Source organism: Dipodomys ordii, unplaced genomic scaffold (genome assembly GCF_000151885.1).
Source record: "Dipodomys ordii isolate 6190 unplaced genomic scaffold, Dord_2.0 Scaffold122, whole genome shotgun sequence".
Taxonomy (NCBI): domain Eukaryota; kingdom Metazoa; phylum Chordata; class Mammalia; order Rodentia; family Heteromyidae; genus Dipodomys; species Dipodomys ordii.
In genome coordinates, this window is record NW_012267338.1 from 2767399 (window position 1) to 2790971 (window position 23573).

Here is a 23573-nt window from a genome sequence, read left to right on the forward strand (position 1 = left end):
TAGTAGATGCCGTTGAGGTTGGCTGCCTGGCAGCTGTTGTACCACCAGCCTCCCCCGTAGACCTCGGCGCAGCTCTCCTCCCACCGGTCGGCGTCGCGGTCGAAGGTGCTGAACGGCATGCCGTGGTGGGCCGTGTACTCCGCGCCCTCCTCGGCCGAGCCCGCCACCAGCGCGTCGCCCGCCGTGCCGCGGTAGGCCGAGGCGTGCAGCGCGTAGCCCTCGGCCTCGGAGCCCACGCGGAAGTGGTACTCGGCGTGGGCCCGGTTCCCCGCCCAGTCCTCCAGCTCCACCCGCAGCACCGCGCCCCGCCGCGTGAGCCCGTGGAGGAGCTCGTTGCCTAGCCAGAACTCTCCTTGACCCCGCTCGTCCGGGCTGCCGAAGCCCGTCTTGTAGTCTTGCCAGGTCCGGTTAAAATTCAGCGACCCGTCCGTCCTTTGCTGGATCAAAAGCCATCCTCCCAGACCGGTCTCTTGATCGCAATAGACAGAAACCACCTTACTGGATCCCGGGAGCTTGATAGGGAAAATGCCACTTTGGGCACCTGCAGGGTGTGTTTGGAGGGCATCACCACAGTCTAAAAGAAAAACCAAGCCGGCCAAGAAGCCACTGTCATTCCTCCTCGCAGAAGAGGGCCTGGCCCTGCTGGATGAAAGGTGGCGAGCACTACGGCCGGCCTGCCTTCCTCCCTCCCCCCTCCTTCCTCCATCTTTCCCTTCCTTCCTTCCTCCCTCCCCCTCCCTTCCTCCCTCCCTCTTCCTTCCTCCCTCTCTCCCTCCCCCCTCTCTCCCTTCCTCCCTCCCTCCCTCACTTCCTCCCTCCCTTCCTTCCTCCCTCCCTCCCATCCTTGCTTCCACCCACCCACAGAAAAGGGATTATGTTGCGATGGAAATGTTTCCAGAGAAATGTTTTCTGCCTGCCTGCCTGCCTGCCTGCCTGCCTGCCTGCCTTCTTCCTTCCTTCCTTCCTTCTTTCTTCCTTGCTCAGAAAAGGGATTATGTTGTGCTGGAAATGTTTCCAGAGTGAGAATGTTTTCTGCCGCCCTCCCTCCTTTCTCCCTCCCTCCCACCCACAGAATAGGGATGGTGTGGCGACGGAAATGTTTCCGGAGTGAGAAACGAGTTCTGTCTGGGAAGTGCGGGTGATCTTTCATATTCTCTATCCAATCAATACCGTTCCACTTGTTTTTGCTTTGTTTTGTTTTGTAGCCTGGCCCGGGTCGGTCCGTGGATCGGCTGGCAGCCCACCCCCCACCCACCCCCGCACCTCCCCCCGCACCCCTGCTTTGGGGCGGGCTGGCGAGCAGCGACTCCAACAAAACTCCAAGCCGAGCTTCCGAGGCGGCGGTGGCGCGCGCGTTTATTGAGTGCGCAGGAGGAGCCGTCGGGGGTACAGAGAAGAGGCCGGGGGTGCGGGGCGCCCCGGGCCGCACGTGGCGGACACAGTTACCTTAGACTCGGGGAGAGGGGCGGGGGTCAGGGAAGGTGGATACCTCTGGCGGGGCGAGGCCTTGCCCGGCCTCTCTTGGTGGAGCGAGCCTCTTCGCCGGCGGCCTCGTCTGCCATTTTATAGTTCTTGGTCCCGGAGGCGGAGCCCCCTCTGCTGATCGTGCTGCTGCTGCTGCTGCTGCTGGTCACCAGCTTGCGGTGGGTGGCCGTGCCGCCCGACCACGGCTCGGCCTGCGAGCCGCCGCCGCCGTGCTCCAGGTCGGCGAAGATGTCCCCGTCCGCGCCCCCGCCGGGCTCCTTGAAGGTGGAGAAGGGCTCAAGCGCGCCGGTGCCGAAGAAGGAGGACACGTCGGGGTGCCGGCGGGCCAGCTCGTCCAGGCTGCCCCGGCTGCCGAAGCCCTGCAGCCCCAGGTCGGCCACGTCGCCGCCGCAGTCCGAGCCGTCCTCGGAGGTCACCACCTCCTTGGTCACCTCCTTGCGGCCGTCGGGCCCGATCACCGTCTTGGTGACCGTCTTGGAGCAGGCGCGGCGGGCGAAGGCCGGGCCCCCCGCGGAGGGCGCCCCCTTCTCGCGGCCGATCAGCAGCTCCTTGTCGGCTTTGGTGGCCGGCAGTCGGCCCGCGGGCTGCTCCTTCCTCGTCGCCGGGCCTCCGGACTCCTCCGTGAACTCACCCCAGTCCGGGCTGGAGCCGGCCGGCCGAAAGCTCCCGGCGCCGCCCGTGTTCCAGCTTCCGCTGGGGCTCGAACCGGTGTCCCCCGGCTGCTGCCAGCGTCCGGGACCCCCAGCCCCGGTCGTCCCCGGGTTCCGGCTTCCATCCGTTCCGGGTCCCGAACTCCAGTGTCCGGCTCCACCGGGGCGCGGGTGCCTGGGGCTTTCGGTCACCGGCCCCGTGTCCTCGACGTAGCCCACGGCGTCTCCCCGGGGGCTGCCCGCCCTCCCCGGGCCGCCCTCCCTCCCCGGGCCCTCCAGCTCCATCCGCATCTGCTGCATCTCCGTTAGGGCCTTCCACTCCGGAGGGGCCGTCTGCAGCTGGCTCTTGAAACTGCCCGGAACCAAGTCTGGCATGGGCCTCATCTTTATTATCGGGAAGTACTGACTCTCTCTCGGGGGAAGCAGGTCTTTGGCCATCACCTGCTCCAGCTGTCTCTGCTGGTCCTCGTAGTCACTCAGGCGGAGCTCTCTAGACAAAGCCCTACTGCACGACCCTTTGCAAGATCGGATTTTAATATCAACTTCCACCTGCAGAAAGACAGAGGAAACGGTAGAGACCAGTGACTCCCGCCACGGCTTCTGAGCACCTGGTAGTACCTAGTAGTGTGCGGTCTGGAAGGTGGTTTTATTTCTCTGGTTTGCATAGCTACCGATCTGAATACCCTATGATTTGCCTTGGGCGGCCATCCTTTCTGGAAGGATGCTGGGTAGAGCCAGGCTAAGCAGTCATACAGAGCTACTAGGATCCATCAGAGACTTAGCATGGGTGAAAGGTCAGGTGCTATTCCCCCTTCAAGAAAACCCCAATTACGAGGCTGTCAGTGAGACCGAGGCTAAAGCCATGAGCAGGGCAGACTGAAAAAGTTCTTTTGAAATCTACTACGTAGGCATCCGTGGAAAATTCTCTTAATGTCTCTGAGAATTTTTTTATCTGTAGAGCACGAGAACCAACTCCTGCTTTCCAGTACGGGTGTATATGGCCCTGCTCACGGTGTCTACTAGATACTGGCTGCATGAGTGACCCCTGTCTTCCTGTCCCCCATCATTCAACGACAGGGAGATGGGGCCTGAGACCCCCCCCCTCACCTCCAGGCGCTTCATATCTATCAGCTGAGCCCTGACGTTGTTCTGTAGAAGCTGAATGTGCTGTACTTTCTCCATGACTTTGCTCTTCAGGATCTCAATTCTGCTTCTCAGATCTTCTGACACTTGGTTATATGTATTATCATAATCTGAAAAAGAAAAGATGGGTATTGAAGGAGCTGTTGAGTGATTTTTTTTTATAGCCAACAAGCAACAAGAAGGAAGGAGGGAAGGAAGGGAGGGAGGGAAAGGAAAGGAAAGAAAGAAAAGTATTGAAGTATTGAAGGAACTGTTGAGTGATTTTTTATAGCCAACAAAAAGGAAAGAAGAAAGGGAAGGAAAGAGGGAGGGAGAAAGGAAACAAAAAGAAAGAAAGAAGAGTATTGAAGGAACTGTTGAGTGGTTTTTATAGCCAACAAAAAGGAAGAGAGGAGGAAGGGAGAAAGAAAGACAAATGAGTATTGAAGGAACTATTGAGTGATTTTTACACCCCACAAAAAAGGAAGGAAGGAAGGAGTAGAGAGAAAGAAAGAAAGAGGAAGAGAGGGAGAAAAGGAGGAAGGGAAGAAAGGAAAGGAGGGAAGGCAAAAGAAGATTTACTTAGAAATAGTCTCACAGGCCGGTGGCTCACACCTGTAATTCTAGCTACTCAGGAGGCTGAGATCTAAGGATCTCGGTTCAAAGGGGTAGGAAAGTCTGTGAGACTCTTATCTCCAATAAACCTCTAGAAAACCGGAAGTGGTGCTGTGGCTCAAGGTGTAGAGCACTCGCCTTGAGCTGAAGAGCTCAGGGACAGCGCCCAGGCCCAGAGTTCAGGCCCCACACCCTACCAAAAAAACAACAAAAAAAGAAGTCTCACAGTTTCTGCAGTTTATTTTGTTTCTATTTGTTCTCTGGACATTTAGTCTATGAGTTTCAGCCTTATTAGATAGTTGGGTTTTGAACAATGTCATTCATGGGTAATAGTTATGATGTCTTAGTTAGATGCTTTATTAGGAATCCAAATAAATACAGAAGAAAATTCTTTGGAATTAATCCCAAATGACACAGCTTGATTATTTTCCAGTTATTTCATCATAACCTTACCCAGTGGACCCAAGGGCATTTTCTTTGAAATGACAGCACAGTAGCTTCAAGCAGACATAATTTATTTTGAATTTTCACTGTCGCATTTAAACAACAAGGTACTAAATATGAAATACTTACTATTGGCTTTGGCAAGGTCCCCTCTCAGAAGCTCCATTATATTTCTGGTCAATGAACTGGAATCCTTGTTGTTCTTTTGAAAATCAAACAGTGAATTTTTGAGCTTATTTATTCTGTTGGTAAAATCTTGATTGGCCTCATCAATCAGCCCTTTCATCCTGCAGCCAGAAGGGCATTTTGGGCCCTGAAAATGAAGAGGAACAATAATTATACCATGGGTCTCTAGCTTGGATCCAGAATGACTTTGCAGCTTCCCATGTAGTTTCCATTGCTTCCCTTCCCCATTTCTTCCAACCATCTATTGGCTTTCAAGATGATAAGAGGATGTGTGAGAAGCCATAGAGAAATTCTCAGGGGTCACTAAGTCATGAAGTTGGTCCCATGGCACAGTACTCAGGTCTCAGTACTCAGAATCTTAGTACTTTCCCAGACACACTGTACCTACTACTGCCAGAGAGAGAAGGGCTCCTGGCTCGTCAGGCCCACTGCTTACCCAGTCATCATCGGAGCAGAAGGGCCAGTCTGTCTCTTTGCAGGCAGACTGCTGTTTCTCCATAATTCTCGGGCCACGCCCCTGTCCTCCTTGTTCTATAAAGTCACCTTCGCCAGTGTCCGTAGTCTTGAGAGATATTCATTTACATGCACAAAAAAGAGCAAGAACAACAACATTAGCCAGAAGAGAGGAAGTCCCCATTCTGTCTTCTTCAAGTCCCAAGAAAGAAAAGGCACCGTCACAGGATGAATTTTCACTATTGCTTACTATTGGCTTTGGCAATAGCACATATTAAATACATTTGGCATAGTACATCCAGAGCCCACAAGCTGCAAGCTTCTGACCTCAAATGAAAACCCTAATGCCAGTACATTTTAAGGGAAAGGTGTGAGAACCAAAGGTGCTTTAGTGTACAAGTTTAACTTGTGTTTGGCATTAAATCAGCATGTGATAAGTGTTGGGAGGCTCAAATGATCCATGATAAAGAGAAAAATTCTTCGAATCTTAGTTTAATCTCACCTGCTTTTCATTAAAAACTGCAAATAGGAAGATACTTGAAAACTTCAGTGAGTTCTTTCTCTGATAATTGCTGTTTCAGTAGAGTGAGCTATATTGTCTTAACCGACTGCCCTTTCCCTTCAGGTTTCTACTACTATCTTTAAGATAGACCAATAAGTTGGACAAACATTTATCAAGAACATGAAAACTACCCAATTCAGACATATAAATGCTTTTTTAAGTTTGCTCCTTTAGGTAACCATTTCTTTTTATTTGGAATGAAGATAGTGAATGGAAGTAAAACTAGTAATCAGTGACTGGAAATGTTTTTTGAACACTTGAGAATTACAAATACCAAGTGAAATTTTTTGTATTGTAAGACAGATAAAATAGAATACAAAAAAAAATTCAACAGACTTTATATTCTAGTGAAGAAGAATTGCTTTTAGATATTCATTATTTTATTCTATACCACTGACTTACAAGTATTGTGCTATGACTACATTCGTTTCAGACATTTTACCCTTATTTATAATTGGTTGGAATGTAATTTCATTGCCATTCAAGAGACCAAGAACTATAAGTATACAGTAATAAGTACCGCCCTTTGGTCTAAGAAATAAGTTATAAATAATAAATTGTATTTCAGAATAAAATAGTACAACAATACAAACATCCCAAAACTAAATATGCCAATGGGAAAAGCAGAGCGGTAACTGATACCTATTCATTATTCCAGACATCACTTCAAGTGATTTTTAGTTTTATTTTCCACAAAATGTCACTTTGTATTTGTCTTGTTTTCATAAGATTAGTGTTTCAAGTGCTTTGTTTTCTTTCATATATATCTTAGAGCTAAATAGTAGAAATTATTATAGTATTTAATAGTTACCTTGAAAGAATACAAATACTTCCAAAAAGCATATGGCCTTATCAACTAATATTTTCTAGGTTTGCTGTATGGTTCTAAGAAAACATATTACCTTTTTTTTTTTTGTCTTGAAAGAAACACAGAAAGAACCTTTTAGCAAAGCTATCTACAATTAAATGTTCTACTTATTATAGACATATAACAAGAAGTTAAGAATTAGAAAAAAAGTCTTCTTATAAAATGTTTTGTTCTATTAACTTACATAATACCTCCAAGACTTAGTAGAGACAGAGATGGAAATGGTCACCAACACCAGGAGTATGGCTCAAGAGAAAGAGCACTCATTTACCAGGGGAAGGCCCTATGTTCGAAGCCCAGTACCTCCAAAACAAAAATATTCATGTAACAAAATATGATGAACAAGACTGAGAATGTAGCTCAGTGGTAGAGTGTTTGCCTAGCATGTACAAGGCCCTGTCTTCAATCCTTAGCATAGTAAAAAATAATAAACAACCAAACAATGTAATACTGAGAGATGTCAAAGTTGCCCTGCGTAGTCCCTCCAATGTCTCCCTTTGGAATCCAAGTTGTCCTGCATCCATGTCAGATCCATCTAGGAATTTAGCTCCATAGTCTAGAGCCCACAGAACCACAGGTGTGTCAGAATATAGAACTGGTGCACGAAGAACATTGGGAGAAACACCAGAGAGAAAGTGGGGAGAGAAGACAAATGGTTCCATACCCATACTGTGCTGGCCACGCTCAGCACCAGGCAGGTGATCCTCACAGTAAACATCTTTCTTGAGTCTGGGGCTGGCTCCTGAGGAGCACTCCTGCTGGAGGAGGAATTACCTCCACTCCTAGCTCTCACCCCATTTAAATCGGCAGGACTTCCATCTTGGTTAATCATCACCCCTGTCCTGTTTAGACAGTCAAAGCTCACTCTCCATCCTTTGCTCTGGCCTTAGGTTGGTATTCCAGAAATTCTTGCTCAATTCATGTCAGCTTGCTTGCTTCCGATAAGCTGTTGCAAATGGCACATGTGATTTTCCAGCGGGCAGTTAGGGGAAGTGCGTGCTCAGGAGGTGGATGGTGGAAGATGCAAAGGGAGCATTGGAAGAACATGTCTGTACTTCCACACCTAAGGAGGGTGACAGCACCTGCAGCATTGATCGTGGGAAGGAGCCGTGTAGTCAATGATGCTGCACTGTGTGAAAACAAATAAAGCTCATCTGCTGTGACAGGATGGATACACCTGAGGACACTATCCTAAATGAAGCGCGAGCCAGGTACGGTAAAACAAACAGCACGTGATCTCACTTACATGTGGTCTATTACAGTTCCTTAGATCACGTGCCACTGCTGGCTTGAATGATTCTAGAGATATTGTCCATTTCCTCTGCTAGATCACAGACTTGAGAACTGAACTATCTCATTCATCTTCATCGTCCCTCCAAGAGGTATTAAGTCCTACAGGAGCAAGAACGCACTAGTGGATCCCCTCTTGGGAAGTGGACTGGCGTCCTGCTCAGGCATTGCCTGCGTGTGAAAGTTGCTAGAGATAGACAGAACTGTAGCAGAAGGAAGGATCTCCCTGCTGTGCGAAGGTTTCTTGTCAGTTCTCTGGGATTCCTAGAGAACCCTGCTGGGTTCCAGCTGCCAGTGATTCTGTGGGAAGCTGACTGACGTTCCTGTCACCCACAGTGACAATACTGGCCAAAAGGCTAGTGCTGGAGAAGTAGGAAAAGCTTCACCTCAGACATTTTGCTGCATTCACAGGAAGTAAGCCTTCTATGAACACGGTATAGCAAATGAACCTGGGACACCAAAGAAGTTCCCAGAGAATAGAAACCTAGTAGGCTTCAAGTAAGTTGATTGAATAGAATGTCCTTGAAGGTATATAACAAACAATTTGGAGACACCACTCACCTGCCCTCTGGAGGTATTTCCCAGAATGCCACTGACAGGCATTGTCCTTGCTGCTCCTTGACTCCCCTAAGTGTCCACACAGCTGACTCCCTTATTTCATCCAAGCCTCTGCTCAAGCGGGACCCCCAGAAACCTTGCCTGGAGAACAGCATCTTCTCATGCTCTCCATTCCATCAGCCCTGCTTTGCTTTCCTTCATAGCACTGTATCAAAACTGGACAAGATGGCAGGACAGGGTGACGGAGAGAAACACTGGATTCTAGTGGCGTGGTAGGACAGACTATTTAAGTGCTCTGAGCTATCGTACTCCTCTATCAGCATGATGACAATATTGATCCTGCAGTGTTATTAAGAAAACATGTTAAAATGTATGCATAAGTAAAGATATGTACACATATAGTATGTAAATACATATATAATACATATATTTATATCATATATACGATTGGATATACATAGTGGGATCCTAAGAAATGGTACGGCCAATTATTCCTAAAATGCCTCAAAACCCAGTAACAGAAAGTGCCTAATTCCCTCCCTAGTGCTAGAATTCCCTATGTAGGCATTCTGGTAGGCACTTAGCCCTAAACTGGACAGTAGCAGTTTTCAACCCATGACAGAACTTTAATAGAAGCTACAGAAGAGAAGCGTTTTTTTGTTTTGTTTTGTTTTTTTGGGGGGGTCCAGTCGTGGGGCCTGAACTCTGGGCCTGGGTGCTGTCCCTCAGCTCTTCAGCTCAAGGCTAGCACTCTACCACTTGAGCCCCAGCACCACTTCCGGCTTTTTTTTCCTGCTTATGTGGTGCTGAGGAATCGAACCCAGGACCTCATGCATGCAAGGCAAGCTCTCTACCACTGAGCCACCTTCCCATCCCAATTAGTTTTTATTTAGACAGGAAGACTCATAACCAACACACAATATAAAAAGTAGAAAAATTTTAAAAGAATGTAAGCATAGAACATTTTTAATTTTCAAGAAATGTTCAATGGGTGAAATTGGATTTTGGTGTGCATTTTATTTCCTCCCAGAAATGACTACACTATTTTCCTTAGCTGTAACAACAGGGATGGGTTGATTCATTCAATCTTTTGAAATCGATGTGCTATGACACCATTTATAGATATTTAAATGCAAAATCTCACACATTCATGCTATCTGGCAGGATCAGAATAGTTTGACTTCTATATGTTGTGTAATGAATACAGGAAGAACAGAATCCTATAGCTGTAACTACATTCAGTTTTTTAAGTGTAGCTATTCATCACATGAAGAGTAAAATATGTAAACAGTGAATTTGCCATCATGTAAAAACAATTTAAAAACACAAAAGGAAGCAACAGAACAGCAGTTTTCTTTTGAATGGCTACCTGTTCTTCCCTAAACCATGGAAGAAAGGCAGGGTCCTACTCTTTGCCAATTGTATTCTTGGTGGTGGTGGTTGTGGGACTTGAACTGAGGGACTGAGCATTGTCCCTAAGCTTTTGTGTTCAAGGTTAGCACTCTACTACTTTGAGCCACAATGCCACTCCTGGTTTTCTAGTGGTTAATTGAAGATAAGAGTCACGTGGACTTTCCTGCACCAGCTGGCTTCAAACCATGATTCTCAGCCTCCGGAGAAGCTAGGACTATAAACATGAGCCACTGGCGCCTGGCTGCCAATTTATTTGAAAAACTGAGCTCTGAGTGCAGTTCACTTATTCATGAGTTTGTGTTTAACTCTCATTTATCACAGGTATACAATTTGTCCAGTCCTGTATGCTGTATGCTTGAGACAGAATAACAAGTAACAGTTTTTTACCTTCAAGTTATTTCTTCTCAATGAGCTAGCCAAATAAGTACACAACAACAACAAAAAGAAGTTAAACCTTATAAAAATGTCTATATTAATATCTGAGGATGATAAAGACCTGCAATTGAAATAGTTATATAAAACGAGAAAAATTATGTAAGATAGAACATAGAAAACAAGGAGTAGATCTGGCTTAGTGGTAGAGTGCTTGCTTAGCATGCACAAAGCCTTGGGTTTGATTCTTCAGTACCACATAAACAGAAAAAGCCAGAAGTGACATTGTGGCTCAAGTAGAAGAATGTTAGCCTTAAGCAAAAGAAGCTCAGGGATAGTGCCCCAGCCTTGAGTTCAAGTCCTAGGACTGGCCAAAAGAAATAAGGGGAAAAAAAAAGAAAACAAGGAGTGATTTCATGCTTTTGGTCACCATATATTATATATATAATATGATATATGTAATATTCATGCAAACATTTAATTCAAGTCTCACCATGCATGAGACAACTGAAAAATATTAGTATGTCCTCTCATAAAAGTCTACATGGGGATGCAGAACATGGAGGCTCACACCTGTAATCTCAGCTGAGCAAGAGGCATAAATAGCAGGGACCGTGGTCTGGGGAGGGCCTGACAAACGCGCAAGACCCTAACTTTAAAGAAAAAAAATTAAAGCAAAAATACCTAGAGTTGTGGCTCAAGTGACAGAATACCTGCCTAGTAAGCCAAAGACGCTGAGGTCAAACCCTACTACTGCAAAAATAAGAAAGGGCTATATCAATATGCACCTTCACTATCCCCATAATAACACAGGGTGCTTGTTATTAGATACCAAGCAGATAACGGTACTTCAATATGAAACACTTTAAAGTAATATTAAACTTATAATTAGAAAGTCTAAAAGGACTTCTTCAATTTGAAATGCTTACATTATAAAAGTGCAGTAGGTCTGGCCTTGGCACACACCCTTGCGGAGCCTTGGCTTGTGTTTTCGTGTTTTCCGACGGGGCGGCTGGTCATAGAGGAATTCACTGAACACAGATGAGCTGTGAACTGGTTGCACTTCAAGCCTGTGTTCCCAGAGTTTTGTAAAAGTTTGTTTTTACCCACACACTTGCTGAGAAAGGCTGATGAGGTAGTCATCCACAGAATGACTAACCCGTTTATTTTCCGAACTTGTCAATACTTGGCCCCTGAAGGTGTCCTTGGAAGTTACACCTGTAGAGAAAACGGGAATTTCTGTGAATGCATAGAAATGGAGGAAATAAGAGCTTTAAAAGAAAAAAGTGTTACTTGCTTTTACTATGCTGCAGGTCCATTCATCTCCTTATTCAAGAGCGAAGTCCAGCTCAGTTCTGACAGCGGAGCTCTTTTCCAGAGAGACACACTGACTAATTGTTAGCAGTTTGGGAATTCACATCGAGCATTTCACAACCATATAATCAACTATCATTCGACAACATCAAGATTTCTATTTTGTAATGTGGGAATCGAACCCAGGGTCTTGTGCGTGCTAGCTTTCCACCACCAAGCTACATCTATCCCCATTCCTTGGCCTTTAGAGACAGCTTGCCTGGCTATGTGTCCCAGACTGGACTTCAGTATGTGATCTCCCTGCCGCCGCCTGCCAAGTGCCACAAGTTCGCAGCACGTGCCACCTTGCCTGCCTAGCAGTTTCCTTCCTGCCTTCCTTCCTTCCTTCCTTCCTTCCTATTTCCCTTCCTCCCTTCCTCCTTCCCTCCCTCCCTCCTTTGCTTTCCTCTCCTTCCTTCCTTCCTTCCTTTCTTCCTTCCTATTTCCCTTCCTCCCTTCCTCCCTCCCTCCCTCCCTCCTTTGCTTTCCTCTCCTTCCTTCCTTCCTTCCTTCCTTCTTTCCTTCCTTCCTTCCTTCCTTCCTATTTCCCTTCCTCCTTCCCTCCCTCCCTCCTTTGCTTTCCTCTCCTTCCTTCCTTCCTTCCTTTCTTTCTCTTTCTCCTTTCCTTCTTTCCTTCTTTCCTTCCTTCCTTCTTCCCTTAGCATAATTTTAATGGCCTTTTATTTAAGTACTTTTAGTAAAGTCCCCACTAAGTATTTATGAATCTATATGTGTGGGAGAGAATGAGGGAGAAAGAGGTAGAGCGAGGAGAGAGAGGGAGTCCCCACTAAATATTTTCCAGTGTATGTATGTGAGAAAGTAGGAGGGAAGGAGGGAGAAGTCCTGGAGTTTCCCCCTCAGTTTCTTTTCATTTTTTAACTACATTTTCAACTGAACAGTTTATTTTCAAGACAAATTTTTGTCTTACCTATCCAGTTCTTTATATTTATTGAATTTTGTTGCAGACTACCCATTAAAGCATGCATGATGTTCTTTGTTCTTTTTAAAGGATAGCCATTATACAGATAATCAATTGATGTAATTGAATCAATGATACAGATTCAAAAGTTACCAGTTGAACTCTGTCCTATCCGCAGTGTGCTGCTGGGACTAAGGAGGTGTGCAGCCTGAACGCCATGGGTGCCCTGGAGAGGATCCTGGGACCAAATGTGATATTAGACTAAAAATGGACTAAAGCTGAATGGATGGACCCATTGGTTTCTTTGTTTTGACAAATGGGTCTTAGTAAGGGCTAACATTTAAAAAATGGGAAAACTAGCAAATTTCTATTTGTTCTACTATCTCTGAAGCAAATTTGTATTATCTGATTTGACCCTTACCACAGCTTAGTGATGTGAAGAAAACAAATGAAGGAAAACATTTCCAGTCCAAGGTCTCCTCCGTGTTAGCTCTTGGAGATTTTTGTTTATTTTTTTAGTCACATTTTAAACTGTTTGTCCCTGAGCCTTTGAAAGACGCCCCTTTCATCACTGAGTGGAATCTGCCCTGGTCTGTTTGTTCAGGGAGAGCCAATGTTCAGATTTAGGGCAAAATCTGTCCGGGTACCTGGGTGACTGACTGCAGCCTTCTGAATTGCCAGGAAAGGAAGATGGGGGGGGACCTCTGGGAAATGAGAAGGAGGGCCGAGAATGTGGGCTGCAGATCTGGGAAACACAATTTTGATCTAGTTGTTGAACTGACGAAACCAAAATGCTGGATTCACCTCAGTTTTTCAATGAAGTTGGAAGTGAGCAAGAGCTTGAAGCTATGCCAATAACCCCCTCCCCTCCAAAGCTCCACACCTGCTGTGGCGCAGCACTCTTCTGGGTCGAAACATCAGACCTATGGCCCATGATCAAACTACCATGCCATTTGGACCAAATGAAGATAGGCCAATAACTTTATCTGTCTCTGGCTCTGTTCTTTTAGGGGTGGGGGGGGGTCCTGTCATGGGGCCTGAACTCTGGGCCTGAGCGCTGTCCCTCAGCTTTTCAACTCAAGGCTAGCGCTCTACCACTTGAGCCACAGCGCCACTTCCGGCTTTTTTCTTTTTGCTTATGTGGTGCTGAGGAATCGAACCCAGGGCCTCATGCATGCAAGGCAAGCGCTCTACCACTGAGCCACCTTCCCAGCCCCTGGCTCTATTCTTTTCCTTCTTATAGGAGAAAGCATCCATGGGCATCTGGCATGTAGATAATTTTTGGAGAATGATGGTATCTATATACTTTCACGGGGCGGGGGGGAGGGGTGAATTCTGTGAGAATCCTCTGTCCCAAAGTACTTTTCCAAACCTCTCTTCCCAAGAATCAGTATCAACAAAATAACTATATTTTCTGATGGTATTCAGTGCATCTAGCTCGTAACTTAAAACATTTTGAAAAATCACAGGCTTTCAGGTCAAATAGCATTCACTTTATAACCCTTGGACTCAAAAGGAAATCAAGGCAATTGATAAAAATATTTGAATTGCAGACAGATCTTAAAAATGCAGTGCTGAATAAGAAAAAATAATTAAGTTGGACTGGGGACTTAGCTCATTAGTTCAGTGCTTGCCTAGAATGTAAGAGGCCCTGAGTTTGACCTCAATAATATGCACACACACACACACACACACACACACACACACACATTTGTACTAAGGATATGTAATAAGTACAGGAGATTTTAGCAGTCTTGATTCTCTAAAGCATTTGTGGTAAAAATCCAGCTTTACTAAAAAAAATAGTAAGAAAACAAAACAAATACCCAAATCAACCTGGTATTTTATGAACTTTAACTGAAATAATTACTTGAAACATGAAATTCAAAACAGCAGAGGCAGGCAAAAATATAAGCCCTAATTTTTACTAGATTTTTTAAAAGATAAGGAAGTATATTTCAATAATAATAATTAGAACAAAATAGCACAGAAAAAAGTTCCTTCGTGCGAATTCTCACAATGTAGTGCCCAGCATTCTAATTGATTTACAGCACAATGACACGTCATTTAAGCACATATACATACACAGATCCATACTTAATAAAAAACAATCAAAGAAATATACATCAAACTTATTAGAATGGTTGCTTGCTTAGGGGTAGATAGGAAGAAGGAGAAATGGGAATACATGAGAAATCAACCAATCATGGACTAGCCCAACATAGACCAGTGGAAATGGTGTAATGGGAACAATTAAGTCAGCTCTGCTTCGCCCATGGGTGAACAAAAACATATGCCCATGAGAGCATATATACACAAACACACACACACACACACACACACACACACACGTACACACAACAAAGGGAAATATGTTCCTCCTCCACTCATAATTCTGTCTGTTGAACTTACCCAACCATCTTTAACATTTTTCACCTTGCTCTTTGGGAACTACATCAAGCTTATAAATCACCAGGCACACATGTTTTCCCCAGAGTTAGATGTATACTTAGTTCTTCCCCCTTATCATCTGAGTAAACTAAAGGAATCTCCTAAAGATGCCTTGACTAGTTTACCCTGGTTAGGATCCAAGTCTTGTAAAGACCGCAAACAAACCAAAACACAGGCATTTTTCCATTTCCCTCCACTTCCTTCTCACTCACACTCCTAACATCATCCTTAAAATATAACTACTAAATATAAAAGAGTTGGAGGAAAGAAGGAACCCTGGAGAACTCCAGGATACATTTTGTAACTGTGACATTTGGTCAATAACTGATTAGTCTGGTGTTTATTTCAGAGCTCTGCCCTCACTGGAAGCCATGATATCACAGCTATGAAGCTATGTTTTTATAAGAACTTCTTTGCCCTTGAAAGTTTTTGGTTGTTTCCCAAGAATAATCCTTTTAATTTTGACTTTATTTGTGGAGACATGAGCTTGTTGAACCTGCCACTATTTCTAATGGTTTCTGCCTTAACCTATAGCAGTTTGACGTTCACTACTAACAAGTGAAAAATTTTAAATCAGCTACTTTTTAATATCTCAGTACATTTCAAAAAATGAGTTAAAAACTAGAAAATTAATTAACTAGAGAGTTAATAAAGAAAAAGTGCAAAATGACCCAACATACAGATAAAACATGTATGCAGGCCACTGAGAACACAAGAGGCTCCAAAATGTTTTGGAAAGAATGTTATAAGCACTATTTGAGAAGAGGTACTAGACAAGTGGGCATGGAGGAGGAAAGTATTCAGACTTCTTTGTATTTTAATATATTTTATATAATAATTGTGTGAAGGGGAATGAATATATTCAAATTATGTATACATGTCGTGGTAATATTTTATTCAAATGTCTATGTATATATACTGCTTAGATAGCTATCATCATGTTTTTCATCTTTTCAATGCACCTATACTGCATGATGTTCACAGGAGATACTATGCTTTCTGTGCAATCATTGGCCTCTCCTTTGTTTTACAAATGAACCACCTCGCTTGTCCCTTCTTCTACTATTAATTGATTCCTAAATTTCTCATGTTATTACATTTGTGGCTATATTTATATCTCTGGGCATAACTAGTTTCTCTCTTTTTCATGGTAGAGATTGAACCCATGGCCTTCATACTAAACACATACTCTACCACTAAGCTATACCCAGACCTTCTTTTATAATAATAGTGTTCTCAGGCTAAATCACAAGAGGGATGTTACTGTATCTAAATGTATAAGTGTATAAATATTTATGTACTTCTTCCTACATATGACCAAATTGCCCCCCACAGGATTTTCTAGATTCACAAAGGGTAGACTGTTTGCATTCTTATTTTCAACATACAGATAGTTTAGGTTTGATGAAGAGGAACAGTAACTATTCCAAGAAAGAGTAGCAAGGAGACCACTACCACCATTTTGGAATGACACGTATCTTGACCAGATGGGTGACCTTCCATATAGAGAAGAAAATGGACACAATAAACACTTGGGAGGTAGACCTAACAGGTTTGATCAGTAATTGGATATGGGAGAGGAAGAAATGAGGAGGAGAGAACCTGAGAGAGAGGAGGAGGAAGAAGACACTAACACAGGGTCCAGCCGAGACTGCAGCCACGCAAGCATTCAGTAGCTGGCAGCTGAATGACTGCTTCATGCTCACCTGAACGAATGAAGACTACAAACCATGAGCCAATGCTCCCATTTCCCAAGAGCTCACAAATATTTGTTTGTTAACTTACTGTTTGTTTTTTTTATCTTTTCTATTTTAAAAATCAAGTGCTGGTGGCTCATACCTGTGATCCTAGCTACTCAGGAGGCTGAGATCTGAGGATCATGGTTCAAAGCTAGCCAGGGCAGGGATATCTGTGAAACTTTTATCTCCAATGGACCACAAGAAAACTGGAAGTGGAGCTGTGACTCAACGTGGTAGAGCGCTAGCCTTGAGCAAAGAGCTCAGGGACAATGCCTAGGCCCTGAGTTCAAGTCCCAGGATTGGAAAAAAAAATCCAGTGCCATGAGAACCAGGAAGTAAGAAGATTAAGAAATTGTGGGAAGGAAAAGGTCCAAAGGGGAAGTTCAGGACTTGAGAGCAACCCCATCCATCCTTCATAAAATCACCGAGAGTACTTTCATAGAGCCAGCTGTTCTCTGGAAAGCCAGCAGTGTCAGAAGGAAAGCTGCTAACATCGCAAAGTCTCTGAGAATGAAGAATCACTGCCTTCTGTCAGCGGCTGGCTCCCAGCAAGGGGGCAGATCACTCCCTATGGCTCTGCTCTCTGCTGCAGCCCCTTGGGTAGTTAGTTACCTGTGCTAAATAAAGGTTCTGCTATCAGAACCCCAGCAGCGCTGTCTCCAGCTCGCTGCATGTACCAAACACTCTAGCTATGTGATTGTGACTTGTGCATCTGCACACATTGTTTTTTGTTTTGTTTTTTTGGGGTGGGGTGGGGGGCAGGGAAGTACTGGGGTTTGAACTCAGGGCCTTGAGCTTCTTAGGCTTGGTGCTCTACTACTGTGTTTCTGGGTTTGTGTGTGTGTGTGTGTGTGTGTGTGTGTGTGTGTATGCGCACCTATCCTGGAACCTAAACTCAACACAGGGACACTGCCCCTGTGCATTTTTCTTTTCTTTCTTTTTTTTAAGTCCAAGACTGGGATTTGAATTCAGTATCTACACTTTCGCTCATTGGCTAGTGCTCTACCAACTGACCCATGTGTCCAACCCTTATCACTGAGGAGTTTTTGTGCTCAAGGCTAGTGCTCTACTACTTGAGCCACAGCTCTATTTCTAGTTTGTTTATTTGTTTGGTAGCCTTTTGGAGATAAGTCTCATGAACTTTCCTGCCTGGCTTTGAACCATGATCCTCAGATCTCAGCCTCCTGACTATCAAGGATTACATGCTTCTGATCTTGTGGACTAAATGTCGTCATCCAAGATTGCTGTACTTCGGAGGTTTTGTGTGTGTGTGTGTGTGTGTGTGATACTGGGGTTTGAACTCAGAGCTTTGCACTTGCTAAGCAGACACTGTACCACTTGAGCCATGCCCCCAGCCCTTTTTTTGCTACAATTATTTTTGAGCTAAGACCCCCACCACCATCACTACTTTGTTTCTTCCTGGGACAGCTTTGACATCATTCTTCCTGTTTAAGCTTCCAGCATAGCTGAGACAACAGGGCACACTATCACACCCAGCTATTTGCTGAGATGTAGTCTCATGAACCTTTCGCCTGGGTTGGCTTACATGACGATCCTCCCTTTCTGTCTCCTGAGTAGCTAGGATTACAGGTATGAGCCATAGTACCCTGCTGTACTTTCGCTGTCTTACTCCCCTGGAAGACAGTCATGAATTTCTGTTTCCTCTTTAATCCCCCAAACGTTAGGGACCTGCCTAGCATAAAGCAAGAACTCAGCCACTGCTGCTGACTTTCCAGTTGCAGTAACTGTTTTTCTTTTTCCCCCTCAGCTCTTCAGCTCAAGGCTAGCGCTCTACCACTTGAGCCACAGCGCCACTTCTGGTTTTTTTCTTTTTTGCTTACGTGGTGCTGAGGAATTGAACCCAGGGCCTCATGCATGCAAGGCAAGCGCTCTACCACTGAGCCACCTTCCCAGCCCACAAAAACTGTGGTTCTTAATGATCAATAAAAGGCACCATGTATCTCATCTTAGGAAACAAAATGTTTATTAAAATGCACGAAGATAAATTATCACCAGCATAAAACTGTTAGTGGAGTTTTCAACATGGTTTGTTTTACTCTTAAAAATGAAGTCAGCCTTTCAAAGTCCATTGTCCCATAGGAAAAAATAGTATGTTTCTCTGTTCAGATAAAGTCCTTTAAAAAAGCAAATCACTTTTGAAAACGGTCTTTTAAACGTCTCCGGCCTATGAATATATAATAAAACAAAACATATATTAAAAAAGCTATATCTCCGTGGTTATACAGAATTAAATATGAATGATTTAGGGATAACACACATTGAAAAACACTTAGATATTTGAAGTTTTCCTATTTCGTCAGTATATGTTTAAAATTCATAAGAAGTAATTAAAAATACTAGAGCAAAAAATGACCTCTTATGATAGAATAGCCAAAAAAGAAAATAGCTTTATTTTTATGCACTTAGGAACTAAGTCAAAACACTATCCTTTCAAATAAGCAATTTTTGAATAACTACGATCTCAAAAATCCAGTCCAAAGTGAATTTTTTTTAATTTCTATGTAAGGGTCAAGTATCATTTTAAGGATTAAAATGAATAAATATGGTAAGAAAAGCTAGGAAGAAACTTGCAGAAATCTTTTGAAACATGGCACAAGCTAATAGGAATGCATAGTTCACACTCTATAAATAATCTCCAGGCAAAATGGCTACTCATATTCTTCTAACTCTATTTCAGCCTCGTGTTCGGTGCTGACCTGTTTGGCTCCCCCCATGTGGTGCTGCTGTCCTTCTCCAATGGACAGTCTGTTGAAGGGGATTATCTTCATAGTGGTCTCCTTCATGGAATACCAGCGGGATTTCCAGGTGGCCCAAATAATGCCATTATCATAACCATTAGGAGTAGAGGCTTTCGAGTAAGTGCCTCCTAAAACAGAGTGAGAGACACACATAACATTATTCTTGTAGTTCCTGGCTTTAGAAAGGCCATGAAGAGCTACAATCAAGTGCATGGCCCATTCAAGGAAATTTACAGCACTGCCCATAAGCTGAACCTATCTCTAAAGGTCGCCAGAATCTGTTTAGAATTAAAATATTAAACAACTCCACAGTCATATCCATGCCATATTACTATGAACAGGGCTACAATGTCTAAGATGCCACTTTAAGTCTTTCTCAGCTTGGGCATCCTGGATTCAGGCACTAGAACCAAGCTTCCCTCATGTAGGTTACAGTGGTCCGAACCACAAGATTCTTGATCTGACATTATCTGATAGCACAATCTTATTGGTCCGATGAAGAGACTATGAGACTTTACAAAATGTACTACCATGTTTTTTTTATACCTTCTTTATAAAGTGAAATTAGCTTGCATTTCCTTCTGGTCACCAGGCACCAGATTGAATGGAATTTTGTAAGGAGGCTGTCAAGTCTAGTATTGGAGTGGATACAGACATCAAGCGTCTTCCCCGAGAGTGTCTTCTAAGTGTACCTTTCATTAGTCAAAGACGAGTTATGTCTCTCATCAGTTACAAATTGTTGTAGAAATGAAAAGGGTCGTTTCATTTCGACCATCTGTGGGAGGATCCCAGGTGAGCTCTGGGTTAGGGCAATGGCTGAGAGATGCGGTGGCTCATCAGGAGCTGAGCTGAACAGCCATATTCTAGCTCCCGAATGTGTCCGTTAGCATACATAGAGCCGCCTCGCACCTAACCATTGGTAGCAACTCAAATCATTGTTCCAAGCCATCCCAGCCTTCAGAATGCTAGCAACCTCCATCCGAAAATTAAGTATCTGTAATCTGCAGACTAGTCTCTTCTCTCAAGCTCCTGTGAACTCCTGTCCTCACTCATCCTTTTCCTTCCACACCTCCAGACACCTGCTTACTGACACAGCTAATGGGCCCCTGAGCAAAGTGGATATATCAGAGAGCACACACATGGAAATGTTAATCCAGCTAGAATAGATGTATGGTAGTTCTAGATGAGGAACTATAACTTGGTGATCCAACTCTCAGGGTGATGGCTTCACTACAAGAACAAATCTGGAAGTCTTGTAGGAAGGACCTATTTTAGGAACAAGCTTGGTACAGTCCAATTTTGGTTTCAAACACAAAATAATACAACAAAAGGCCTACAATCTTTACCATCATTGCTTATCTTTTTTTGTAACTGTTTACTACCTGTTTTATATATTATATATTATTGTATAATATACTATTATAGATTACATATATATTATATATCTATTATCTATCTCTACCTCTATCTGGATATATCTTGGGCCACAAGAAGGCCATACCTTGGTAATAGATGCCATTGAGGTGGCCAGCATGACACTTGTTCATCCACCAACCAGAGCCGTCCTGCTCGGCACAGTTGCCTTCAAACTTGTCATTGTCATTGTCCCAGGTACTGAACTGCATGCCATTGTGGGATGTGAAAAACTTGTCACTAGGATCATCACCAAAATCATAGCCATCAAAGGCGTCGCCAGCGTCCCCTCCAATGAAGTAGGCATAGGTCAGTCGGTATTTGTCAGCTTCAGATCCCACCTTGAACATGGCATAGTCTGCAGTACTGTGAAGAGGAACATTGAGACATCATAAGTTGAGTCTCCTCCCGATCTCCCTCTTCCATAGGACAGCTGCTTGGAATTGCTGCTTTGATCCTTTAAGCTCCTCTAGGCAGGTTGAGGCGTTTGGGGGTTAATAGGATATGAGGCAATAGACAACTGGACCAGGGTAGAACTCACACCACTATCTGGGGTGGGTCTAGGAAGCCTGTCAGGAGTCTCAGTAAAAATGCAACACTTCCCTATTCGAATGCTTAAAAAAAAATACGTATAGGTGAAAACTGTTTTCTTCACAATACCTGGTTCTACCACTCCAGTCTGTTAGCTGCACCCTCAGTGCATAGGGAATTGCAGATTGTGTGCTTATCAAATGGATCTTCTCATTTCCAAGCCAAAACTCTGTGGTGCCAGTAGGAGACAGATGACCAAACCCTTCTTTATATTGAATCCAGTTTTTCTTGAAATCCACGCTGCCATCAACTCTCTACTTATCCCATGCCATGGACAAGAGGAAAAGGCAGATTATCAGTACACATTAAGAAATATTATATACATGTTGTAAAAACAGAGAGGGTATCGTTCTCCTAACTGCCAACTTGAGACAGGAAGCCGTCTCAAATTCTCCATCTATCAAATAGGAAGAATGATGCTAACTTTTTAAGACTGCATGAGAAAAAAAAAAGTCTTCAAAAGAGTGCCTGGCACATGGCAAAGTCAAAGCCAGTGCTGGATTGTGATGACCCTTAGAGGATCTCAGAGGTCAAGCTTAGAACGCCTAGGTCCTGGTGCTACCTAGGGCAGGATGGCCACTTGTGCCTCCAGTGCCCCCCCCTGCAGGAAGAGTTGTGCCACTGGCAGGATGTATACAGGGTCAATAAGCCAGACTGGAAGTGGATGCCAGGAGCAGGCACAGGTCACAAATGGGTCTGACTTGGAGCAGCCCAGTTGTGTCCTCAGAAAGTGTAGTGGCCTCATCTTGTGATGGGCTACTTTGAGCCTTGACCTGATTAAAGAAATCCCTTCCCTGTCTGTCACCACAGGACTTTACTTATGTGCCATCATAATCCACACAGCACTGCGTCACCACACAGACCACCACCACCACCGCCGCCACCCGCCCTCTGTGTAGACTGATGGAAAGAGTACCTTCTGCAGCACCGTCCACCCATTTCCAGACCCATCGATTTCACAGTACACTAAGAACTGCTGCTTCGCTTTCAAAGGTTTGATGAAATAAAGCCCACTCTCTTTGGCTCCTTTGTTGGCAATATCTTGACAATCTGAAGAAGTGGGGGGGGGAGAGGATGGATTTTGTATTATGGCTTGAAATCCATGAGATCTGAAAGCCTGTCACCAACTGTTCATTTCGGAAGAAGTTTTCTTCTCACAGACCCAGTTCTTTCAAACTATTGTTTGTTACTAAAGGAAACTCTAGGCAATTGGACTCCTTGGATTGTTCCTAATTAGTCCTATAGATTTCTATGTGCACAGACTGTTAATTGGCATATCTGTTGGGGTGAATGTGATATGAACCTGTCACTTACCTTTCCCAGTTTTATCATGAATTTTCACCGTATCCTTACATGGTTCTTGGCATTGTGCTTCAAGTTGGGCTACCTTCTGCTTCAAGATATTGATTTTTTGGTTATTTGAATTATATATATCCTGCAAAAATCTACAAACAGAAAAACAAGGTAACAAGAGATTCCTTAAGTATTTCTTGCAGAAAAGAGCAATTTTGTGTGTTCTCTTCAATAATTTTGTATTGACCTAATTTTTCTGGAAAAAAAATGCCCTTCTGATAAATGACCCCATTCTTGGGGAAAAAAAATTATAAAATTATATTACTAAATTGAAGTGAAGTAAAATGCTAAGCTTTGGGGAAAAGTAAACTAAAACCAAAAAAAAAAGCAGGTAAAATAGCTTATATCTTTTTACTTAGAATGGACCAGATAGTCTCAACTCAGAGCCTAAAGCACAAAGTCCCTGTTACTAAACAAAGGCCGTTGTAAGTGGTGGCCCTGGTCTTCACTTTCTGCACGAGGCCAGCAGCACCGAGTTAAGGCGCTCACCTGCCAGTGATGCAGATGCGGCACACACACTGGCTGAAATCCACAAGCATTGCCCCTCCTTGCCTGTGGATCCACTAGGTGCCTGTTTATGCACTTCTCTCAATAACTCACATGGGAAGGGTCTGTGGGGAATTATCCCATGTCATAAAACAACATAAACTTCTTTCTTCTTAGTGTTTCTTAGTTGCATCACTTTGGAAAAGGCCTGGGAGAAGCAAAACCCTACTTTGGTAGCGTTTCACAGGGAAGGCTGTGAACATCTAGAAATGGTGGGAAACCATCTGTAATGGGTTCATGGCTGTGTTTCTTTCAAGCAGGGATAAGGAGGCAAAGAATTAGGAGCTCTAAGTTGGATTCTGCCCAGTTGTCTCCGATTTCCATGATGGGCAATAATAATAACGATGTGATGATCATGACGATAGCACTCACTGTAATAGAGCAATGGCCTTCTGATGTCCAAAAGAGGAGACATTCCCCTGGGACTTACT

General features: G+C 44.0%; 2 protein-coding genes across 2 annotated transcripts in view; both read right to left on the reverse strand.

The window, feature by feature from the left end:
* Positions 1–1342: 1342 nt before the first annotated feature.
* Fga (fibrinogen alpha chain) lies at positions 1343–7138 on the reverse strand. The gene is made up of 5 exons (XM_013029735.1): positions 7050–7138; positions 4939–5064; positions 4446–4629; positions 3243–3388; positions 1343–2684 (listed from the first exon to the last, which is right to left on the reverse strand). The coding sequence occupies exons 1-5, from the start codon at positions 7101–7103 to the stop codon at positions 1473–1475; spliced, it is 1722 nt and encodes a 573-aa protein (XP_012885189.1). The 5' UTR covers positions 7104–7138; the 3' UTR covers positions 1343–1472.
* An 11302-nt stretch (positions 7139–18440) lies between these two features.
* Positions 18441–23573, reverse strand: part of Fgg (fibrinogen gamma chain) — a 6976-nt gene continuing 1843 nt past the window's right edge. Inside the window, exons 5-10 of the mRNA XM_013029789.1 lie at positions 22558–22688; positions 22160–22293; positions 21313–21497; positions 20741–21018; positions 19198–19367; positions 18441–18665 (exon numbers count right to left, since the gene is read on the reverse strand). Coding sequence (XP_012885243.1) covers positions 18651–18665; positions 19198–19367; positions 20741–21018; positions 21313–21497; positions 22160–22293; positions 22558–22688 — 913 coding nt within the window. The 3' untranslated portion in view covers positions 18441–18650. The remainder of the gene's footprint in view (positions 18666–19197; positions 19368–20740; positions 21019–21312; positions 21498–22159; positions 22294–22557; positions 22689–23573) is intronic.